At 39.4% G+C, this 22,991-nt stretch overlaps 2 protein-coding genes across 2 annotated transcripts in view; one reads left to right on the plus strand and one right to left on the minus strand.

Annotated features, from left to right (window-relative positions):
- LOC134655325 (uncharacterized) overlaps window positions 1–22,991 on the minus strand; it is a 113,820-nt gene that overhangs the window by 64,946 nt on the left and 25,883 nt on the right. The gene's annotated exons all lie outside the window — the stretch shown is intronic.
- LOC134655376 (translation elongation factor 2) lies at window positions 536–21,086 on the plus strand. Its single transcript, XM_063510830.1, has 15 exons — window positions 536–684; window positions 1,032–1,246; window positions 1,622–1,815; window positions 2,561–2,758; window positions 5,366–5,501; window positions 6,967–7,189; window positions 8,570–8,716; window positions 9,475–9,636; window positions 10,411–10,575; window positions 11,716–11,907; window positions 14,485–14,664; window positions 15,621–15,910; window positions 16,349–16,451; window positions 18,632–18,889; window positions 20,692–21,086. The coding sequence occupies exons 1-15, from the start codon at window positions 682–684 to the stop codon at window positions 20,758–20,760; spliced, it is 2,535 nt and encodes an 844-aa protein (XP_063366900.1). The 5' UTR covers window positions 536–681; the 3' UTR covers window positions 20,761–21,086.

Genomic DNA, 22,991 nt, shown 5'->3' on the forward strand with positions numbered 1-22,991 from the left:
TTTTTTATCATATAGTTTTTTTTAATAATTACAAACACAGTATTTTAATATTTTTGAGCCTCTTAGCGCCATCTATTGACTAGTAGTTTCCATACGAGTTCTTATGTTAATATTTATTGTTTAGTGCCATCTAGGTCTGAGTAGCAATATTACTCTTTTTCTTTATTTTTGTACTGATTTTAATAGGACCATGGAATTAACGCCAGTAAGCTTTTAAATCGAAACCTTTATTTGCAAAGAAAGAATAGTATTAATTTCATTAAATAAAAAAAAAACCTTTTAAATAATTATCTTTATTTTCATTTTGGGCAGGATATCAAATCAAAGATGACCAAAACTTTGATGAACTATGATTTGCTTTTGAGAGTGTGTAATGGCCTAAATAAAAGCCCTTTTTTTCCACTGGTCACTTTTCTGACGATTGTTTATGGCTTAGAAAAACATGTATCAATTGATTTTACACCTTATCTCATTGTTAAAAGGCTTATTTTATATCTTCGTTGACTAAGCAAAAACCGGTATCTTTTATTGCGTGGCAGCACTAAACTGTTGTCTATGGTTCAACATTGACTGACGTCTAGGTGGACGTATCCGGCCCACGAAAGGGCCTTTTTCAAGCGTACGCCATTGTTGGCGTATGGTGGTTTATTTTATTGAAAGTAGAATCTAAAACCATCCAAAATGGTGAGTATTTAACTTCATAATCGTGTTCAGAGAAGTGATACGGTGCATATGTATTAACGTTTCGCGAGTTTATTTTCGGCATTTCTTTGAAAACGAAGAAATAAAACTTAGTTCTTCTCACGACCGTCTTTGTAGTTCGATGACGTATTTCACCGATACCATGTCGGTGCAAATCTCTCTTAAGTGCCAGTGATTAATACTAAACTGAAGCTGAAGAGTTGGACCTTCAAAAGAAAACATCGGAGTTTTATTTACGTTAAAAATGAAACGTGCGTGTGACAGTGCATGCCCATCTGTGTTGTGCTCAAGACTTGGCGATATGTTGACGTGTTTTCTGGTTTGCGCAGGTGAATTTCACCGTAGACGAGATCCGCGGGATGATGGACAAGAAGCGGAACATCCGCAACATGTCCGTCATCGCTCACGTCGACCACGGCAAGTCGACGCTGACGGACTCGCTGGTCTCAAAGGCCGGTATTATCGCCGGAGCCCGCGCCGGCGAGACTCGTTTCACCGACACCCGCAAGGATGAACAGGACAGATGCATCACCATCAAGTCTACGTGAGTTGCTTCATATGTCCGTGTAACCTTTGTCATATGTGACCATTATTTTTACTTTGCGGGAGTCATTAACTTCTTGATCAACTGACAACGACTGTAAAGACCATGAGTACAACGGTACTAACGGTTACTAGTAATTAGGTTTATTTGCACAAAATCAATACCATACCTGTCACTGCATTTGATAGTTGCATTTACGATGCATTGTGCAATCATATAAAAACAAACAATATAGCCTCAAATGATGATTGTTCTTACCATTAAAAGCCGAATACTATTGAAGATCTTCAGAACGGCCATCTGACAAAAAAATAAATTATAAAAAAGTTGCTTTCAAATTCTAACCTCAAAACTAACACATGTTACTTTCTCCAGCGCTATTTCCATGTTCTTCGAGCTCGAAGAGAAGGACATGGTGTTCATCACCAACCCCGAACAGTGTGAAAAGGGCGAGAAGGGATTCTTGATTAACTTGATTGACTCGCCCGGGCACGTTGACTTCTCGTCTGAAGTGACGGCCGCGCTCCGTGTCACCGATGGTGCTTTGGTCGTAGTAGACTGTGTATCTGGTGAGTGTAATGATATTCCATCTTGTTTAGTTGTTCTTAAACTTTCAGTGACGAGGGATTACATGAAAAATAGTTATTTTCGATATGAGTGCGAAAAAGTGGAAAGTCGAAACGAGTGGCGATAAATTAAAACACGTCTGAAGGGAGTGTTTTAAATCGACACGAGTTGCGAATAGGTAATTCGGTCGTGTTTTAATTTATCACCACTCGTTTCGAATTTCCTCTTTTTCGCACTTGTATCGAAAATAACTATTTATGCCAGTTGCACCAACTGTTTAGAAATTAAATGTCAACATGGTTGTTCTGTGCATTAGTTCGCAGACCTCTCCTGGTGTGTTTTGGGACCATCAGGGGTCTGTAGATCACTGGTTAAGAATGACTGCTTTAGTTTCATGATATAGCTACAGGAAGCTCTTTCTCACAGCATCCTTGCAGAGAGTACTTGGTGCAAGCATCAACACTTCCTCATTGTCTAATTAATAGCGAAAACACTTGATACTTGAACATGATCTATTTTCAGTGTTTTTGTGAGGACTAACTAGGTTACATAAAGAGTATTTACTTACTTACAATCCATCAACTCTCACCCTTTAAAAAAAAGCAATACAACTTCAAATGATGATTGTTCTTACCATTAAAAACTGAATTTCCATTGAAGATCTTCAGAACGGCCATCTGAGTAATAAATAATTCCTGCTAAAAACACTCGACCAAAGAATCTATATTGATACGACCTATTCTCCAGGTGTGTGTGTACAAACCGAGACTGTGCTCCGCCAGGCCATCGCGGAGCGCATCAAGCCCATCCTGTTCATGAACAAGATGGACCGTGCGCTGCTGGAGTTGCAGCTAGAGTCGGAGGAGCTCTACCAGACCTTCCAGCGTATTGTGGAGAACGTGAACGTCATCATTGCCACCTACAACGACGATGGTGGTCCCATGGGTAAGTCTTTTGATCGACTTTTAGATAATATTATTTTTAAAAACTTATTTAGAATAGAAATAATTTTATTCATGAGCACAAACACAAAATAGAAAATTATACATAACAGAGGAACATAAAAGGATAAAGTGCCACGAAATGGTCTCACCTCAGCATGTTGCTGGCGACTTCCAGCGCTATTTCAGTTATATTATTTCAACTGGTGAAAAATAAAGAATAGGATGATGTTATTGGGCACTATTTTGATTTTGTGAAATAATTCTGTTGGCAGGGAGATTTTTAGGGTTCCGTAGCCAAATGGCAAAAAACGGAACCCTTATAGATTCGTCATGTCTGTCTGTCTGTCTGTCCGTCTGTCCGTCTGTCTGTCCGTCCGTATGTCACAGCCACTTTTCTCCGAAACTATAAGAACTATACTGTTGAAACTTGGTAAGTAGATGTATTCTGTGAACCGCATTAAGATTTTCACACAAAAATAGAAAACAAACAATACATTTTTGGGGTTCCCCATACTTCGAACTGAAACTCAAAAATTTTTTTTTCATCAAACCCATACGTGTGGGGTATCTATGGATAGGTCTTCAAAAATGATATTGAGGTTTCTAATATCATTTTTTTCTAAACTGGATAGTTTGCGCGAGAGACACTTCCAAAGTGGTAAAATGTGTGTCCCCCCCCCTGTAACTTCTAAAATAAGAGAATGATAAAACTAAAAAAAATATATGATGTACATTACCATGTAAACTTCCACCGAAAATTGGTTTGAACGAGATCTAGTAAGTAGTTTTTTTTTATACGTCATAAATCGCCTAAATACGGAACCCTTCATGGGCGAGTCCGACTCGCACTTGGCCGCTTTTTTGGTTTGCGGGCAGTGAACAGTCAGCATTTCCTCACTATATAGTGTAAAAAATAAATAAAATAAAATGAAATGGCCTTTATTTACAGAACAAAGAACAGTTGCACTAAATAGTGTATACATGTGATGTACATCTACATGTACTTTCAGCCACTAGATTTGACTTCAATATAGCTAGTGTAGCATAGCTGTTAGCCTATTGTACCCGAAGGTTGTAAACATATGTTAGTGACTCGTGCATGTATTGGTATTGCACAAGTTTTTTTTAACATTTGGAAATAATAAATAAATAAATATTAGAGGACATTTTACACAAATTGACTTAGTCCCACGGTAAGCTCTAGGCTTCTGTTGTGGGTACTCAGCCAACGATATATCTTCTTCCTCGCGTTGTCCCGGCATTTTGGCCACGGCTCATGGGAGCCTGGGGTCCGCTTGGCAACTAATCCCAGTAATTGGCGTGGGCACTAGTTTTTACGAAAGCGACTGCCATCTGACCTTCCAACCCAGAGGGTAAACTAGGCCCGTATTGGGATTAGTCCGGTTTCCTCACGATGTTTTCCTTCACCGAAAAGCGACTGGTAAATATCAAATGATATTTCGTACATAAGTTCCGAAAAACTCATTGGTACGAGCCGGGGTTCGAACCCGCGACCTCCGGATTGCAAGTCGCACGCTCTTACCGCTAGGCCACCAGCGCTTCAGCCAACGATATATATAATATACAAATACTTAAATACATAGAAAACAACCATGACTCAGGAACAAATATCTGTGCTCATCGCACAAATAAATGCCCTTACTGGGATTCGAACCCAGGACCGCGGCATCACAGGCAGGGTCACTACCCACTAGGCCAGACCGGTCGTCAACGGAAATGGAAATGAAAGTGAAATAAAAGTTTTGTTAAATAAATGAGGTTCTTTCATGCAAATATTGCAACAATGTTGTAGTTAAATATGTTTCATTTTAAACACAAGTCTACAGTGCAATACACATCTTACATTACGCTGTAAATTTTTATGAATTTTGATATTTGATAGACGGTCATTTAATTACTTGCAGCTGTTTATCTGCCCTACAAATACCAAAGGACAAGTTTTTGTTGTTGGCAGCTTTCTTTGTTATCTATCACCTTGTTAGCGGATCGCGCGAGTGATAACGTCAAGGTCGCGACAATGACTTGTAGTTACAAATTGTTCAACATAACATGTTGTTCAACTTGTTAAATCGGGTTATGTTAAATGTGTTTTCCTTGGGTTTCAATTTGAGCATAAAACCTTAAGCGGTTCAGAATGCTCCAATTCATCATCATCATCATATCAACTTATTTTGTTCCACTGTTGGGCTCAGGGCACCATGGAGCCTTCCAGGTCACTCTTTCTTTAATTATCTTGACAATTTAGGAAATAATGCACAGCAAAAGAAATAGACTGAACTATACAACAAAAAAAAAATAAGCCATGATTGCAAAGGGTTGGGCATGTTTGAATCTGGTTCACTTTCCAAGGCATGCCTGGGTCCAGACCATTCAGACTTGTGTAATGAGAAAAGTAACACCCCTAACAGATGGTGTGTGCGCTGGGCACAGATGGGATTTAATTGTTTTCATATGGATCATTTTCATCTGCCGTATTCATCTGTCCCCGCCTCATGAATTTGTCTCGTGTGGGGACAGATGGGGACACATCCAACCGACGCCACTTATGTATTCGTACTACGTTTTCACTTCGTGCACTTGCTTGCAGGTGAGGTCCGCGTGGACCCGAGCAAGGGTTCCGTCGGTTTCGGCTCCGGTCTCCATGGCTGGGCTTTCACGCTCAAGCAGTTCGCCGAGATGTACGCCGACAAGTTCAAGATCGACCTTGTCAAGCTCATGAACAGGTAATTCATTGGCTCTAAATAAAATGCACTTGAAGCTGGGAAACATGGAAACATGTAGACATTACGTTTTAATATGCTTGAAAACAACATCATGATTTGATTCAATTCAAATCATGATGTAGCTTTGCAGCTGCAGCTTGCTGCAGATAACTTTGTGCCGCCCAATATCCTACATTTTCTCCATTAAAACAAACAACTATTGTCACGTAAGTATTTCTAACTAAAGCAATTCAACCCAATTAAAAATAAAACTAGATGATCAAACTTTCCTCTAGCTATAATTTTGAAAGTTATGGCGGCACAGTGAAAATTGTTAGATTGTATGGTCAGATTCATGTCAAGATCTTACACAGTAAACTATCTGTAATAAACATTCAACTGATGAGATAAATCATCTCACTAGATTATTTTATTCAAATTGAAACTAAGATTTGAAAGCTATTAACTTGTGGTTTGTTTATCAAAGTATACCTATTTTGAACTTGGTAGTGATCAACTGTTCACTATATTTCGTCCCGTTGATACTGGGTAAAGATTTCTGTTCTGTACACCAGCGGCAAAAAGGACGAACATTATTTATTCGTCCTGTTGATACTGGGTAAAGACTGTTCTATACACCGGTGGCAGAAAAGGACGAACATTATAATTATGATTATCAATATGTGGATTAGTCTGTTAACCTTTAGAAAAAAAAACATAAGTACTGCTTTTTCTCAACTTAATTTCTAACAAATTAACAGATCTAATTTCTTAACAGAGTTACTTATTTGAACCAGTTCCATCTATATTTTCTGTGCTGGATGTTTAATGAATGACTTTACTTTTTAGACCCAAAATATAGCAATAATCTTGAACAGGGCTGAATCATGAAACGCTAATGTCTCTCTGTGGCTCTAATATGGAAGAGTGAGAGAAAGACATTACAGTTTCGTTCGCTACGGCGCAAACGATTGGCATCTTGGCTATCATCCACATTATTAACTGAAAATCCGTAAACATTCCAAACATGTTTAGGGGTCATCCATTAATTACATCACACGTTTAGGGGGAGGGAGGGGGTCAAGAAAATGTGACATATTGTGACATGGGGGAGGGGGGAGACGCAAACTTTGTGACGTCACTTTAACTTCATCAGTAACCGAAAATTTATTTAAATTATTTTATTCGCTGTACATTTAAATAACAAGTTTTTAAAACGATAATCGCTTTTATTCGTTTTTCTTTCCTAACCAGTTTTGGGTTATAAAATTACTAATATTTAGATCGTCAAAAATATTTTGAGAAAATATTGATAATACTTAGGTACTTCCTTACGTGAAGTCACACTAGGGGGGAGGGGTTTGCCAAATGTGACCAAGTGTGACAAGGCGGGGGGGAGGGGTAAAAAAACCTAGAAATTCGTGTGACGTAATTAACGGATGACCCCTTACGTTCAACATTGAACTTGTTACAAACGTCTCAACAGACTGTGGGGTGAGAATTTCTTCAACGCCAAGACCAAAAAGTGGGCGAAGCAGAAGGACGCGGAGAACAAGCGCTCGTTCTGCATGTACGTGCTGGACCCCATCTACAAGGTGTTCGACGCCATCATGAACTTCAAGAAGGACGAGGTCGAGTCCCTGCTCAAGAAGATCGGAGTCACCCTCAAGCATGAGGACGCGGACAAGGATGGCAAGGCCCTCCTCAAGGTAACACTATCAGATCTGTTTACTTTTTTGGGTGAATCAACTTTTTCTTGTCACTCGTTGCCATGGTTACGTTCTCCTGGGTCACTCTTTAAAACCTGATTTTTAGGCATTTAAATTCACCAAACACGCTTTTTTGTGATACTTATAAACCCTTTCCATTGAGGGTCGCCTACCAAGCGTGTCAGAAGAAGGTGGAGTACAGTGTCTTCTAACAAACTATGCTACTATTGTCTCTTGGCTGGCCGGACAGAATAACAACAAGAAATAGTTGATCCACCCTTTTACCAGATTCTATTAAATTAGAGATAGCCGTATACGAATATTCGGCCGAATGTTCGGTTTAGATCTTAACGAACCGAATATTCAGCCAAATTATTGTATCATTCTAATAAACCATTTGAAAACACTTTAATTATATTAGCAGCTAAAGATGAATTGCTTCCTAGGCAATTCCCTAGAACCAAACAGTTCAACAATGCAAACACATTTTCAACACTTCCCAAATAATCAAAACACCTATGGATTCAACATGTCTCATCTTGTGATTTATTGCCAATGGGAAAACGTAACCTGATGCCAGAGAGTACTTGCAACAAAACATGATAAAAAAAATATTTGCTGAGTATTAGGTACTTTAACCGAATAATTACCGAATATTCGGCCCATCTCTATATTGAATGCTATTATAGTATGATTACACGAAACGAAAGAATGTCTAATTTTAACGCCTAGCTACAAACTAAATTTGCTATATAATCATTTCATCTAGTTTGAAAAAGGTTTATTTTGCTACTGTAATAAAATGCAGTCCCAAGTGTTGCCGGTTACTTAAAATAGGTTTCTGGGTGTCAAAGTGGACTTACAGCATCAGTCTTTCCGGAATTGGTTGTAAACTATGTAGCTTATAACCCCATTTATGGAAGATACACTCTCATTTAAGTTTAAACCAGTAGGTATTCAAATAGATAGGATAGGTTACTATTAAGATAAATATATAAAAAAAAAAAAAAATCATTTACCAATAAACTATGGTTTACATATTTACCAGGGGCCCCCGCACTAGGTGAGACCTGTATCGCGGGGAACCAGTTAGATTTGTACAGTATCTGGATTTAGTTACTTAATAGGTAGATATACTTAGCATGCAAGTTATAAAATTACTAAAAATTACACTTAAGCTTTTGCGTACATTATTATAAAATATTACTCAGTATAGCTTCTGTCTCCAAGTAGTTGAGTGATTGATTGATATGTACTTTTAATTTTAACTTTGCAAATCTAGCCTTAAAAATCTCCATATTTTTTTGAAATTCTTCAAATCTGTCCTGTAAACGCCCTACAGTCCTTGTACAAATATTAAATTGGTAATGTTTTGTATAGGTTGTGATGCGGTCGTGGCTGCCCGCCGGAGAGGCGCTGCTCCAGATGATCGCCATCCACCTGCCGTCGCCCGTGGTGGCCCAGAAGTACCGTATGGAGATGCTGTACGAGGGACCCCATGACGATGAGGCCGCTATCGGTATCAAGGTAAACATCTTCAATACACATTTATAATCTTTCAGGGAAGGTGAAACTCGTACACATGACATAAAAAACAACGGGTTGCACTCCGGGAGCGAAAATGAAAACTCAATCACTATTGCAAAATGTCTGCAGCACTATGTATAATTGAGGTTAACGCCATCTAGCGTTTTTCGTCGCATTACTTGAAACCCCTAAGCACATCACTGTTAGTACTCGAGTTATATTAATACCAGTTAGATGGAAACTCACTAGATGGCATTTAAATCAATAAAGAAAAACTCAATGACATTGTAAGTTTTTCGATCAGGTCACGTGTCCGTCTTACGGTCACGTGATCTGTCGCGAGTTTAACATTTTTTCCCCACCTCAAAATGTGCACAGCGACGCTAAAGATTAAAAAGAAATACCAGTTTAACCTTTTGAACGCCACGCTTACCTTGCGCGGCGCATCATTGTGAACCTTGCCAGAACGCACGAAGGTTGATATTAGGCTGTAACCGCGCGCGTCTTTTGACGTCTTTGGCGGTCAAAGGGCTTATTTTAGTGTCGTCTAAATCAGTCCCAAGTGTTGCCAGTTACTTTAGTAAGTTTCTGGGTGTCAAAGTGGACTTAAATTATTATTTCTTTCCGGAATTGGTTGTGAACTCTATAGCTTATGACCCCATTAATGGAAGAAACACTTCAAATTACATCTAAATAATGAGAAATCACAAAAAAACACATCCTAAATATATTTTCTAAATATGTTTTTGCGTTTCTAGACGTGCGACCCCGAGGCTCCCCTCATGATGTACGTGTCCAAGATGGTGCCGACCTCGGACAAGGGCCGTTTCTACGCCTTCGGCCGCGTGTTCTCCGGCAAGGTCGTTACTGGACAGAAGGCCCGCATCATGGGCCCCAACTTCCAGCCCGGCAAGAAAGAGGTAAGCTACAGCTGGTTATTCAAAATGGCGACCAAAGCCGCCATCTTGTTTTACTTGATGTGCCTGGCTAAAGTGCCGCGCTATAGCGCGTTATTCGCTCCGGCGGTGATGGGCCGTGACAGCGCGGCGGCGCCGGGCACAGAGTACAGCACTCGCCTGCTCGTCACGCTGCATACGGACCGCTATCCTTATGTCCCAGGACTGCTAGTTCCCGGGCGGGCGATACAATTATTATTTTAACTAGCGACCCGCCCCAGCTTCGCACGGGCATAGAGAAAAAAATACATAGAGTGCTCACTCCATACATCACTTTTAGTACCAAAAAGACTATTAGCATCTAGCATCGAGTAGCGGAACTATCAGTACTGCTACTTGACAATAGATGTAGCACCGACCGGAAAGTCTTATGCTGTTGAGATAAGACTTTCCGGTCGGTGCTACATCTATTGTCAAGTAGCAGTACTGATAGTTCCGCTACTCGATGCTAGATGTAGATAGTGAAATTAATAGTCTAACTGATGTATGGAGTGAGCACTCTTGTCTTACTATATTTCTCTATGGCACGGGTTAACAAATTATACATAAACCTTCCTCTTGAATCACTATCTATTAAAAAAAGCCGCATCAAAATCCGTTGCGTAGTTTTAAAGATCTAAGCATACATACAGACAGACAGCGGGAAGCGACTTTGTTTTATACTATGTAGTGATTCATAAAGCTCCTTACACTTCATACAGTTTATTGACATGCTTGAAATACTATCTTTTTGTACAGGATGTGTATGAGAAGACCATCCAGCGTACCATCCTCATGATGGGTCGCTATGTGGAGGCCATCGAGGATGTGCCCTGTGGTAACATCTGCGGTCTGGTCGGAGTCGACCAGTTCTTGGTCAAGACCGGTACCATCACCACCTTCAAGAACGCCCACAACATGAAGGTAATTATATAATTAATAGTTTTCAACTTATTCTCGTAAAATTGTGTGAGCAGGTTCTATAATCTAATAGATTTTTTTGTCTAATTAAATTTTCGGCAACTTTTAAAAATACTATTAACGTAACTTGAGCCACCATAAGCTTTCTGATTACAACAGACATCCTCTCATTGATGTACATCCATTAAACCTGTCCAAATATAATAATTTATTTTGAGTTGGTACTTACAGAAGTTCTTTTCATAGAAAACATTTTAAACACCAAGTTTTAACGTTATTGGGTTAATCAACTTTTTCTTGTCACACGTTGCTATGGTTACGGTCTTCTGAGTACCTCTTAAAATTCTAGGTTTTTCGTATTTAAATGAACTAAATTTGCATTTTATGGTAGTTATAAGACCTTTCCATAATGGGACATCTACTGAGCATGTTAGTAGAACATGGTACAGCAGTTCTAACAATCTATGCTCCTATTGTCTCCTCGCTGATGGGACAGAATAACAACAAGAAATACAGAGATGTGAAAAATACTTTATAAAAAGTATTTAAATACAAAATACAAATACTTCCTTGATATACTATTTCAAATGCAAAATAGTTTTTGAATTTGTATTTAAAATACAAAATACGAAATAGGTATTTTCAAAATACTTTTTAAAAATACAAATACTTTGCGATAAAAGGTACTCTGAATAGTGAATACCTAGTCTGAATTAAAAAGTATTACTCAGAATATCCGAATTGAAGACTCTTTATTCTTTGAAAACAGTGTGTCAATCAGTCCTCTATCTAAAGTGAAAATTTCTAGTTGTTTGCTCATATTAACCGGAAGGATGATGGTTTATAACGGACAAATTTTAAAAGCATTAATTTAGATTTATAATGTTTTACAGCTAGTATAATGCCTCTCGTTAGTGTGATAAAAACGTCGTCGTGATAAAAGTATTTTGTATTTTGAAAATAGAAAATAGGTCCCAAAAACTATTTCAAATAAAATACAAAATAGTTTTTTTCAAAAGGTATTTAAATACAAAATACAAAATAGGTATTTTGCATTTTGTATTTGCATTTTAAATACAAGTATTTCAAATAAGTCACATCTCTGAAGAAATAGTTGATTGGACCCTATGAATATGTCCCCAGGTGATGAAGTTCAGCGTGTCGCCCGTGGTGCGCGTGGCCGTGGAGCCCAAGAACCCGGCCGACCTGCCCAAGCTGGTGGAGGGGCTGAAGCGGCTGGCCAAGTCCGACCCCATGGTGCAGTGCATCAACGAGGAGTCGGGCGAGCACATCGTCGCCGGCGCCGGGGAGCTGCATCTTGAGATCTGTCTTAAGGTAACACAACACATATAGTGCCGGGCACAACACCTCTGCTCACCGGGGTTCTCTGCCAGAAGTTGTCAGCAACATCAAGGGTCTGCTAGGCTTCCTGGTAGAGTTGAATAGTGCCACCAACCCATTGAGATCTGCCTTAAGGTAACACATCACATATAGTACCGGGCACAACACCTCTGCTCACCGGGGTTCTCTGCCAGAAGTTGTCAGCAACATCAAGGGTCTGCTAGGCTTCCTGGTAGAGTTGAATAGTGCCACCAACCCATTGAGATCTGTCTTAAGGTAACACATCACATATAGTACCGGGCACAACACCTCTGCTCACCGGGGTTCTCTGCCAGAAGTTGTCAGCAACATCAAGGGTCTGCTAGGCTTCCTGGTAGAGTTGAATAGTGCCACCAACCCATTGAGATCTGCCTTAAGGTAACACATCACATATAGTACCGGGCACAACACCTCTGCTCACCGGGGTTCTCTGCCAGAAGTTGTCAGCAACATCAAGGGTCTGCTAGGCTTCCTGGTAGAGTTGAATAGTGCCACCAACCCATTGAGATCTGTCTTAAGGTAACACATCACATATAGTACCGGGCACAACACCTCTGCTCACCGGGGTTCTCTGCCAGAAGTTGTCAGCAACATCAAGGGTCTGCTAGGCTTCCTGGTAGAGTTGAATAGTGCCACCAACCCATTGAGATCTGCCTTAAGGTAACACATCACATATAGTACCGGGCACAACACCTCTGCTCACCGGGGTTCTCTGCCAGAAGTTGTCAGCAACATCAAGGGTCTGCTAGGCTTCCTGGTAGAGTTGAATAGTGCCACCAACCCATTGAGATCTGTCTTAAGGTAACACATCACATATTATACTTTAATTAAGGAAAACTATGTTACTGGCTAACGTCTACGCCTACATACGCAGTTTTAACCTTTTAACCGCCAGCAATTTTTGATCGAGCGTGCTCGTGTCGCCACCGACAGTAATTGTACCACGCGGAGTAACGTTGGCATAGTTACGGGAGTTATAAATGTGCTGTAAAAACCAAATCAGATCTTTATCTTATTTATCAGACTGTGGCGAAATGAGCTGGATATGTAATGTCTTATATATCAGACTCTGGCGGTTAAAGGGTTAAAGGGCCCACTGATTAACAGTCCGCCGGACGATATCGGCCTGTCAGTTGTTCGGAACTGTCAACTTTTTGTTCTAACTGACAGGCCGATATCGTCAGGCGGACTGTTAATCAGTGGGCCCCTTTAGGCTAAAATGTTACTAACTTTATGGATTGATCGCAGGGTTCGAAATTATCCAGATAATTATAGTCTTTGATAAGTATCGCGGTAATTATCCGATAATTATCGAATAATTATCCATAGTATGGAATGGTGCTATATTTATCTTTGAATTCTTTGATAGTAAAAAAAAATATTGGGGCGTCTTATATTTTAGGTTTAAAATTCTAGGTTATTATCAAATCGATAATTATGAGGCATTAAAATCACGATAATTATCGAGATAACTATCATTGAATTATCCTTTCTAAAGCTTTGGATTCCTCCGAAAACGGTGCCGTCATATTACGGCCGCTATATAGCGTTGACTGACGTCACTAGAACGTTGTCTATGTAAACAAGATGGCGCGGTTTCCTAGACGGCGTTACGTTACGTTGATTGTCAACGTAACGTAAGATGACGGCCGTCATGACCTTGTCGATAGTTTCGTGAACGTTTTATTAGATAGCGGTGACGCCATTTTTAATAAATGACACGAGATTTGAATAAATGATTCCGTACTACGATTATTTTCCTCTTCTGATGATATTTCATCCTCCAAGTAAATTATAGATGATCAAGCAAATCTTGTCAGTAGGAAAAGGCGCGAAATTCAAATTTTCTATGGGAAGTTATCCCATCGCCCCTAAATTTTTCAAATTTGCCGCTTTGACCTTGGTGGATGACGGTGTGTTATGACGCCGTGGTACTTTCCACATGTCGCCACCGTAAAGACGGCCGTCTTTTGCTGCCGCTATATGACGGCCGTCATATGACGGCACCGTTTTCGGAGGAATCCAAAGCTTTACGCCTACGCCTACATACGCAGTTTTAAGGGGCCCACTGGATGCGATCAATCCATAAAGTTAGTAACATTTTAGCCTAAAGGGGCCCACTGATTAACAGTCCGTCTGACGATATCGGCCTGTCAGTTAGAACAAAAAGTTGACAGCTCCGAACAACTGACAGGCCTATATCGGACGACGGACTAAAATGTTACTAACTTTATGGATTGATCGCAGGGTTCGAAATTATCCAGATAATTATAGTATTTGACAAGTATCGCGTTAAATATCGGATAATTATCCCTAGTATGGATGGTGCTATATTTATTTTCTTTGAATTCTTTGATAGTAAAAAAAGATATTGGGGTGTCTTTTATATTTTAGGTTTTAAATTAAGTTAGTATCAAATCGATAATTATGATTTATTAATTATCGAGATAACTATCATTGAATTATCCTTTCTAACCCTGATTGATCGGTCTGAAATCGAGATTTTTTTTAACACTTGTAATGGTTGTGTAGGATCTGGAGGAGGACCACGCCTGCATTCCCATCAAGAAGTCCGACCCCGTGGTGTCGTACCGCGAGACCGTGGCCGAGGAGTCCGACCAGATGTGCCTCTCCAAGTCCCCCAACAAGCACAACCGGCTCTTCATGAAGGCTCAGCCCATGCCCGACGGGCTGGCCGAGGACATTGATGACGTAAGCATGCTCTCTTTACTGACGTTTGGGCTTGGGAAGTTATTTACAAGCATCTTCACTGACTTCTGGAGTTGGCAGTTATTTACACCCCTTTACTTCCAGCCGTCCCATACCCTTAGATCCAAGATACACTTGTAAGTTTGAGAGATGAGCGTCGTTATCTCATTCTAACAAATAGTTTTGCTACTTACGTAAGTAAAACTTACAAGAGTATCTCAGGCCTTATATTCCTTCTTCAAGTGCTGATTTCCAGGTTGTTGTTTATAAAAGGTTTTTGAATTGGTTTTTAGGGTTCCGTACTCAAAGGGTAAAAACGGGACCCTATATTACTAAGACTCCGCTGTCCGTCAGTCCGTCCGTCCGTCCGTCCGTCTGTCACCAGGCTGTATCTCACGAACCGTGATAGACAGACTAGACTAGACAGTTGAAATTTTCACAGATGTATTTCTGTTGCCGCTATAACAACAAATACTAAAAACAGAATAAAATAAAGATTGAAGTGGGGCTCCCATACAACAAACGTGATTTTTGACCGAAGTTAAGCAACGTCGGGCGGGGTCAGTACTTGGATGGGTGACCGTTTTTTTGCTTGTTTTGCTCAATTTTTTGTTGATGGTGCGGAACCCTCCGTGCGCGAGTCCGACTCGCACTTGGCCGATTTTTTTGCCTCTTTGAAAAACCAAATTTGATGAAACCTTTTTATAAAACGACTCTTGTAAAAATAAGTAACTACTTTGCCTTGAATACTTGTTAAATATAAGCATAAAAGTATAACACGCATCTGTCTGTTTAAGATAAAAGATAGTTTATTCAAGTAGGCATAATTACAATGCGCTTATGAACGTCAAATAAAACCCTACCCTACACCTCTGCCCCGAGAAGATTTAAGAAGGTTTGTGTTTAGTAGTATTATTTTCCATTTATAATAATGTAACGTTGTTTTTTGTCGCATCCAGGGAAAAGTGAACCCCCGCGACGACTTCAAGACCCGCGCTCGCTACCTGTCGGATAAGTACGAATACGACGTGACCGAGGCCCGTAAGATCTGGTGCTTCGGCCCCGAGGGCACCGGGCCCAACCTCATGGTGGACTGCTCCAAGGGCGTGCAGTACCTCAACGAGATCAAGGACTCGGTGGTGGCCGGTTTCCAGTGGGCCGCCAAGGAAGGCGTCATGGCCGAGGAGAACCTGCGCGGCGTGCGGTTCAACATCTACGACGTCACGCTACACACCGACGCTATCCACAGGTGCCTTTCTAGCTGACTATACCTTGTTCTATTATTTTTAACCCGAGCTTTGACCGCCACAGTCGGCCGTAGCCGACGGTTACGGTATAAAATGATCCTTAAATCCTTAAGGTTTAATTAAACTATTGCGTGGTATGCGGTGGTCAAAAGAGGTCATAGTGTTTGTTTACTAATAACGACGTTATTTAATGGCCCTGAGATTTATTTTGGGCAGTTGTTAAAATGGAAGCCTGTTTCAGTGTTTGTACATTAACAAATTCAAATCAAATTGTAACTAGGACACCTTGTCTAACAGCCAGAAATAATTTTCTCTTATCACATTTCTTTTCTAGAATACTCAAAAAACAACACCTAATCCAAATACTCTTAGCTTTTGAAAGTTTTAATACCTTCAATCGAATACTTGATCGAGATTGTAGCAAGTGTAATGTATTGCAGAGGTGGCGGTCAGATCATTCCAACGACAAGAAGATGCCTGTACGCGTGCCTGCTCACCGCGCAGCCGCGTCTCATGGAGCCCGTCTACCTGTGCGAGATTCAGGTAACAAGCCCTGTCCTACCTGATACATACATACTGTCTCATTTACTACCTGTGCGAGATTCAGGTAACAAGCCCTGTCCTGTCTGATACATACATACTGTCTCATTTACGAATTACGTCGACCAATTTATATTTTGTTTCCCTTTTAAAACTGGAATTTAAATTGGTTGAACAATGAAAATATGAAAAGCAAAAACGTAATTGAAATATAAAAGTGTACTTGTTTATATTGAAGATGACAGTAAAATGAGAAATGTATCGCCATTTAAGTTGCGAATGTGACGATTTTCCTAAAACGATTGTTACTATAGTTCGTTTTTTTAGCATTAGAAAGAACTTTCAAGAAGGTAAGCGATCTTGACATCTTTTAATTGAAAAACGCGTTTAAAAAATCAGTAACTTATACTTATGAAAGCAGAAGAATATAAATGATCGTATTAGATTCATAATTGTTACATATTTGCCGTGACTTATTTTTAAAACATGTTTTTCAATTAAAAGACACATCAAGATTGTTTACCTTTTTTCTAATGCTAAAAAAACGAACTATAGGCCATTATTATTAGGCCCTTAGAGGTCATTGCTTTTCGTGTTTTTATTGTGGCTTGCAGTCCACTCCTGCATGGGTACCCACGTTTATCCTAAGCGGGGCTAGCATGTCTGATGGCACCGCCTTTCCGAAACGTGGCAGATCGACAGTTCTGTGTTTTGGCATTGTACCCATATGTCGGGTTTTTGCCTGAATAGGGGGACTAACAATATTTAAAATTTTAACACGAATTATCGGCACTGAGATTATTCAGAATTTAAATTATAAAGGGGAGGAATGAAAATATTGTAAACTCCATAGAACCTACCTGCATGGTGTGACCCCTTTTTGTAAAGAAAGAAAAGCATTTATTAGCACAATAACATAACCTTAAAAACTAACAAAGAGAACAAGCACAAAATGAGAGGTTGCGCTAAATGGTCCTCACTCAGCTAGGTGTCACGGTATGTGCTATGTGGCACACTCCGCGACGCTGATTTTCACTAAGGCCCAGTGGATGGACTAGGTGGCACTCAGTAAAGGACACAATAATGTACAAAAATAAGGGAAAACTTAAGTATTTAAAACTAAAATTAAACATTAACAATCAAATCAAATTACTCAATCAAAATTAGCCTATACGTCTTCTGTATGTTTGTGTGGATGTATGTAAATGTTTATGCGATTGGTGTGTGTGAGTGTGCACGGTTGCCTAAGTGTTGCATTTTTGTTTGGCCGGTATGAATTTACGGAGGTGAATTTTAAAGGTGGACACGGCTTTAGAATTTCGTACTGGTGGTGGCAAATCATTCCAACACTTGGTGGCAGCGAAACGAAAGCCATGTACAGTCGCCATCAAATATATCAGAGTGGCTGAGGTGCTAACAAATATCTGAACAGGCCTATGTTATTTGAGTAATATTGAAGTAACTATTATCACTACATGGTCTACATGTGCCATTAATTAGTTTAACGTTATAATATAAAAAAAAAAAAAAAAAAATATATATATATAATAAGTTGCCAAAAGAAACTAAAGCCGAAACTAATTTCAACACCTTCAGTCGCCAAGTAAAGAAATTGCTACTCAAAAAGACAGTGTACAGTATAAAGGAATACCTAAATAATTAGTACTGACTCCACCGCAAACATGTAATTTTAACTGTTTAAGTAATTATATCTGTAAATTGAAAATTAATAATGTTTAAGGCATGTACTGTTCAATTATATTAGGTATATATTATCTGCTAATTCTATAAATAATTTAATTAATCATGTGGATATTTTGACGATCTTGATATGTATTCATCTTTATATTCGATTGTAATAAAAAAACATGTAATACTTATTGAGAAATAAATGAATCTAAATCTAATGCTGGTGTGTAAAACGGTATCGTCTTGGGTCGTCCCATTCGTTTTTCGTCAAGTTCTTAAATTAGTCCTATTCTGCTTTCGTCACTCGTTCTACATTCGTCACAATAGTCGGTGGCTTTCAATGTAGAATGAGTGACGAAAGCAGAATAGGACTAATTTAAGAAATTGACGAAAAACGAATGGGACGACCCAAGACGATACCTGTAAAACTAATATGTATAGTTAATTTTTTTCTTGTTTCGCATATGTATACAAATTAGCCTTGTATTCCGCAGTGTCCCGAAGTGGCCGTGGGCGGTATCTACGGCGTGCTGAACCGCCGCCGCGGGCACGTGTTCGAGGAGTCCCAGGTGGCGGGCACGCCCATGTTCGTGGTGAAGGCGTACCTGCCCGTCAACGAGTCGTTCGGCTTCACCGCCGACCTGCGCTCCAACACCGGCGGGCAGGCCTTCCCGCAGTGCGTGTTCGACCACTGGCAGGTGCTGCCCGGGGACCCCTGCGAGCCGGGCAGCAAGCCCTACGCCGTTGTACAGGTCACTATTTACCACAGTAGATTTTTAGGCAAAAAAGCGATGGCTCGATGTCGTGAAAGCAGATATGAGCGTGAACGGGCTCACACGAGACGACGCCCAGGATCGCGCAAAGTGGAGGAAAGCAAGTAGGAAAGCGGACCCTGGCAAAGGCCGGGATAACGCTAGGTAGAGGAAGAAGTAGATTTTTAGGGTTCCGTACCCAAAGGGTAAAAACGGGACCCTATTGCTAAGACTACGCTGTCCGTCCGTCTGTCACCAGGCTGTATCTCACGAACCGTGATAGCTAGACAGTTGAAATTTTGATGATTTATTTCTGTTGCCGCTATAACAACAAATACTAAAAACAGAATAAAATAAAGATTTAAGTGGGGCTCCCCACTGACAATCCAACCTCTAGACTGAGCTTAGGCCAATTCTTTCATGAAACCGATGCTGCCAAAAATACGGGGGTGCGGGGGGACGAGGTGAGCGAATCCCGTGCCGTGATTGGTCCGTTCAAAGACGCGGACCAATCACAGCACGAGATTGACTCGAAGATGGAGTAAAACTACCGTATAAGTGGCAGAGGGGGTAGCGTTACTATGCTCAGTCTAGAGGATTCCTAGTCTATGTTTAAGACTGTATTTTATCTGCTTGGTTCCAAGAATCATTACAACTAGCCGCCGTCTTACAATCAAAGTGCTCTCATTTTATGATTATATGCTGAAAGAACATGACGTTTAGGGCTCATTTAGAGTTTCATTACATTGCGTCATTTGATCGGTATGCTGAATTGATGTAATCTCAATGTTCCTCAATGTAACTAAAATCTTATACGAATTCGCGCGCCGTCCTAAATGAGTCCTTAGCTTGAACGTTAAACTAACAATCCTTTTTATAAACAAATGTACGACTGATATTAGTTTTTGTTGCTAGAAATTCTAGAAAATAAAGTGAGTGGAATTTACACTCAAAACTAAAAGGTCTCGCCCTACTGGTGCGTTGCGTATTGTCTCATTGTTTCGTCGCACGCGTAATGAGGTAGTCGCGAAGCTTGGATTGTTTAGCGGCAGCATGTTGTGAGGTTGTTTGACTCCTAAATTGCCTTTGTAAATTAAAAATGTGCCCGGTAAAAGTGCCGCGCTATAGCGCGTTATTCGCTCCGGCGGTAACGGGCCGTGACAGCGCGGCGGCGCCGGGCACAGAGTACAGCACTCGCCTGCTCGTCACGCTGCATACGGACCGCTATCCTTATGTCCCAGGACTGCTAGTTCCCGAGCAGGCGATACAATTATTAAATTTGATTTAGAGCATAGAGAAAAAAATACAGAGTGCTCACTCCATACATCACTTTTAGTACCAAAAAGACTATTAGCATCTAGCATCGAGTAGCGGAACTATCAGTACTGCTACTTGACAATAGATGTAGCACCGACCGGAAAGTCTTATGCTGTCGAGATAAGACTTTCCGGTTGGTGCTACATCTATTGTCAAGTAGCAGTACTGATAGTTCCGCTACTCGATGCTAGATGTAGACACTGAAATTAATAGTCTGAACTGATGTATGGAGTGAGCACTCTTGTCTTATTATATTTCTCTATGTTTAGAGATAACTATATTAACTATAGATGGTGAAGCAAATCTTGTCAGTAGAAAAAAGCGCGAAATTCAAATTTTCTATGGGACGATATCCCTTCGCGCCTACATTTTTCAAATTTGCCACCTTTTCTACTGACAAGATCTGCTTGACCATCTATATAATTATATGTAGGACATGTGACATCCTGATGTTTGTAACTAATCTATTATAATTTGTTCCGCAGGACACGAGGAAACGAAAGGGGCTGAAGGAGGGTCTCCCAGATGTAAATCAATACTTGGACAAACTGTAAACGTCTTAGCTAAAATAAATGCAATCTGTACTGTAATATATGTAACGGAACCAGCGCACGTACATACACCACATTATACAATACTGTTTTATTACGTTTACAATTTTTATTCACCCCATTTCTTATTTGTTTGCGCCTGATTAAGTTTGTAAGTGTACGTTCAACAAATATTGCTGGTCGATATACGCATTGTTAATATTCCGTATGAAGGGTGATACTAGACTAGATTAATGTTGTGGTATCACACACGATGGATGGGAACCTGAATTTTTCCTTTATTATACTGTAATGTAATTAATTTTTAAATTATAATTTTTCTATTGTAATTGCAGTTTCATTTGAAACGAATTAGGGTATAGGCTCTTGAAATATGGAAATGGTGAGTTGAAATGTTTTGTACTACCTTTGGTTATTAATTTCGTGCATTTTCGTCACTTAAATCGTTTTTTTTTTTCAGATCAGTTGATTTCGCTTCACATCTGCTTGAGGTTAGTATTTGAGTATAATTTTATTATTTTATATATATTCCGTTTTATGATGATCCTTCACAGACCTGTTCTGAATATTTTTGAGGAATAACTAAATTACTTTCTGATCAAATTATGAAATTTACATTTTCTGTGCTGTGCTTCAACATATTTAATGTTTTTGTTTTTTTTACAGGTATCTTCCCTCGTTCATCACTTTCTTGGTCATTCATCAGGTAAGATCTTAGTTCACATTAAAAAATCTCCAATATGTTTCCATGTAACGAATTAAGTACATACATTGCTTTATCTCCCGGGTCATGATCATGTACTCTACTCACGATGACTTGTATGAATATTATCCATATCCGTGATATCCGAATGTCCTGACATCACCTATCTCCACATATTATATGATGATCCTTCACAGACCTGTTCTGAATATTTTTGAGGAATAACTAAATTACTTTCTGATCAAATTATGAAATTTACATTTTCTGTACTGTGCTTCAACATATTTAATGTTTTTGTTTTTATTTACAGGTATCTTCCCTCGTTCATCACTTTCTTGGTCATTCATCAGGTAAGATCTTAGTTCACATTAAAAAATCTCCAATATGTTTCCATGTAACAAATGAATTAAGTACATACATTGCTTTATCTCCCGGGTCATGATCATGTACTCTACTCACGATGACTTGTATGAATATTATCCATATCCGTGATATCCGAATGTCCTGACATCACCTATCTCCACATATTATATGATGATCCTTCACAGACCTGTTCTGAATATTTTTGAGGAATAACTAAATTACTTTCTGATCAAATTATGAAATTTACATTTTCTGTACTGTGCTTCAACATATTTAATGTTTTTGTTTTTATTTACAGGTATCTTCCCTCGTTCATCACTTTCTTGGTCATTCATCAGGTAAGATCTTAGTTCACATTAAAAAATCTCCAATATGTTTCCATGTAACAAATGAATTAAGTACATACATTGCTTTATCTCCCGGGTCATGATCATGTACTCTACTCACGATGACTTGTATGAATATTATCCATATCCGTGATATCCGAATGTCCTGACATCACCTATCTCCACATATTATATGATGATCCTTCACAGACCTGTTCTGAGTATATTTGAGGAAAATTTAATTTAATATCTGATTAATATTACTACATTTTATTTAGCTCTAGCGGTTTTGGACGCGTAATGATGAAATTGTTTCATTTTTCACAGGTATTCATTCCCCCACAACGGATCCATGTTGCTGATGAATCAGGTAAATACCTTCATATCCTCGACCTATTTTTTTCATGATAACATTAATAATATTTCCAATTTTTTTTTGTTGTGGATGAAGACTATGATGATAAAACTCCCCTGATGCCACTGTGACGGTTTATATAAGCTCAACAGGACTGATGTACTAAAAAAGTACTAAAGTTATCATTTACTGAGCCTACAAATGCTTACATTGTTTTTGTATCTTTTCAGGGGTTGACTGACTATATAAAACAGCTGGATCGCTTTGTCTACAAGAGAAAAGGTAATGATTACTTATATTTATAAATTGTATGACTTTCTTTATTGTAAAATAGATACCAAACTATTAATTAAAAATAGTAAGCTATAAATGTCCTTAGAAATGTTAAAATGCTTTGTTTTTACAGTTATACCATTTATTTGGCTAGTGTAAATCATTCCCGCACCCAAAACCCCAGAGTATGGAATAAGTAGGTGTAAAATTGTAA

This window comes from Cydia amplana, chromosome 16 (assembly GCF_948474715.1).
Source record: "Cydia amplana chromosome 16, ilCydAmpl1.1, whole genome shotgun sequence".
Lineage (NCBI taxonomy): Eukaryota > Metazoa > Arthropoda > Insecta > Lepidoptera > Tortricidae > Cydia > Cydia amplana.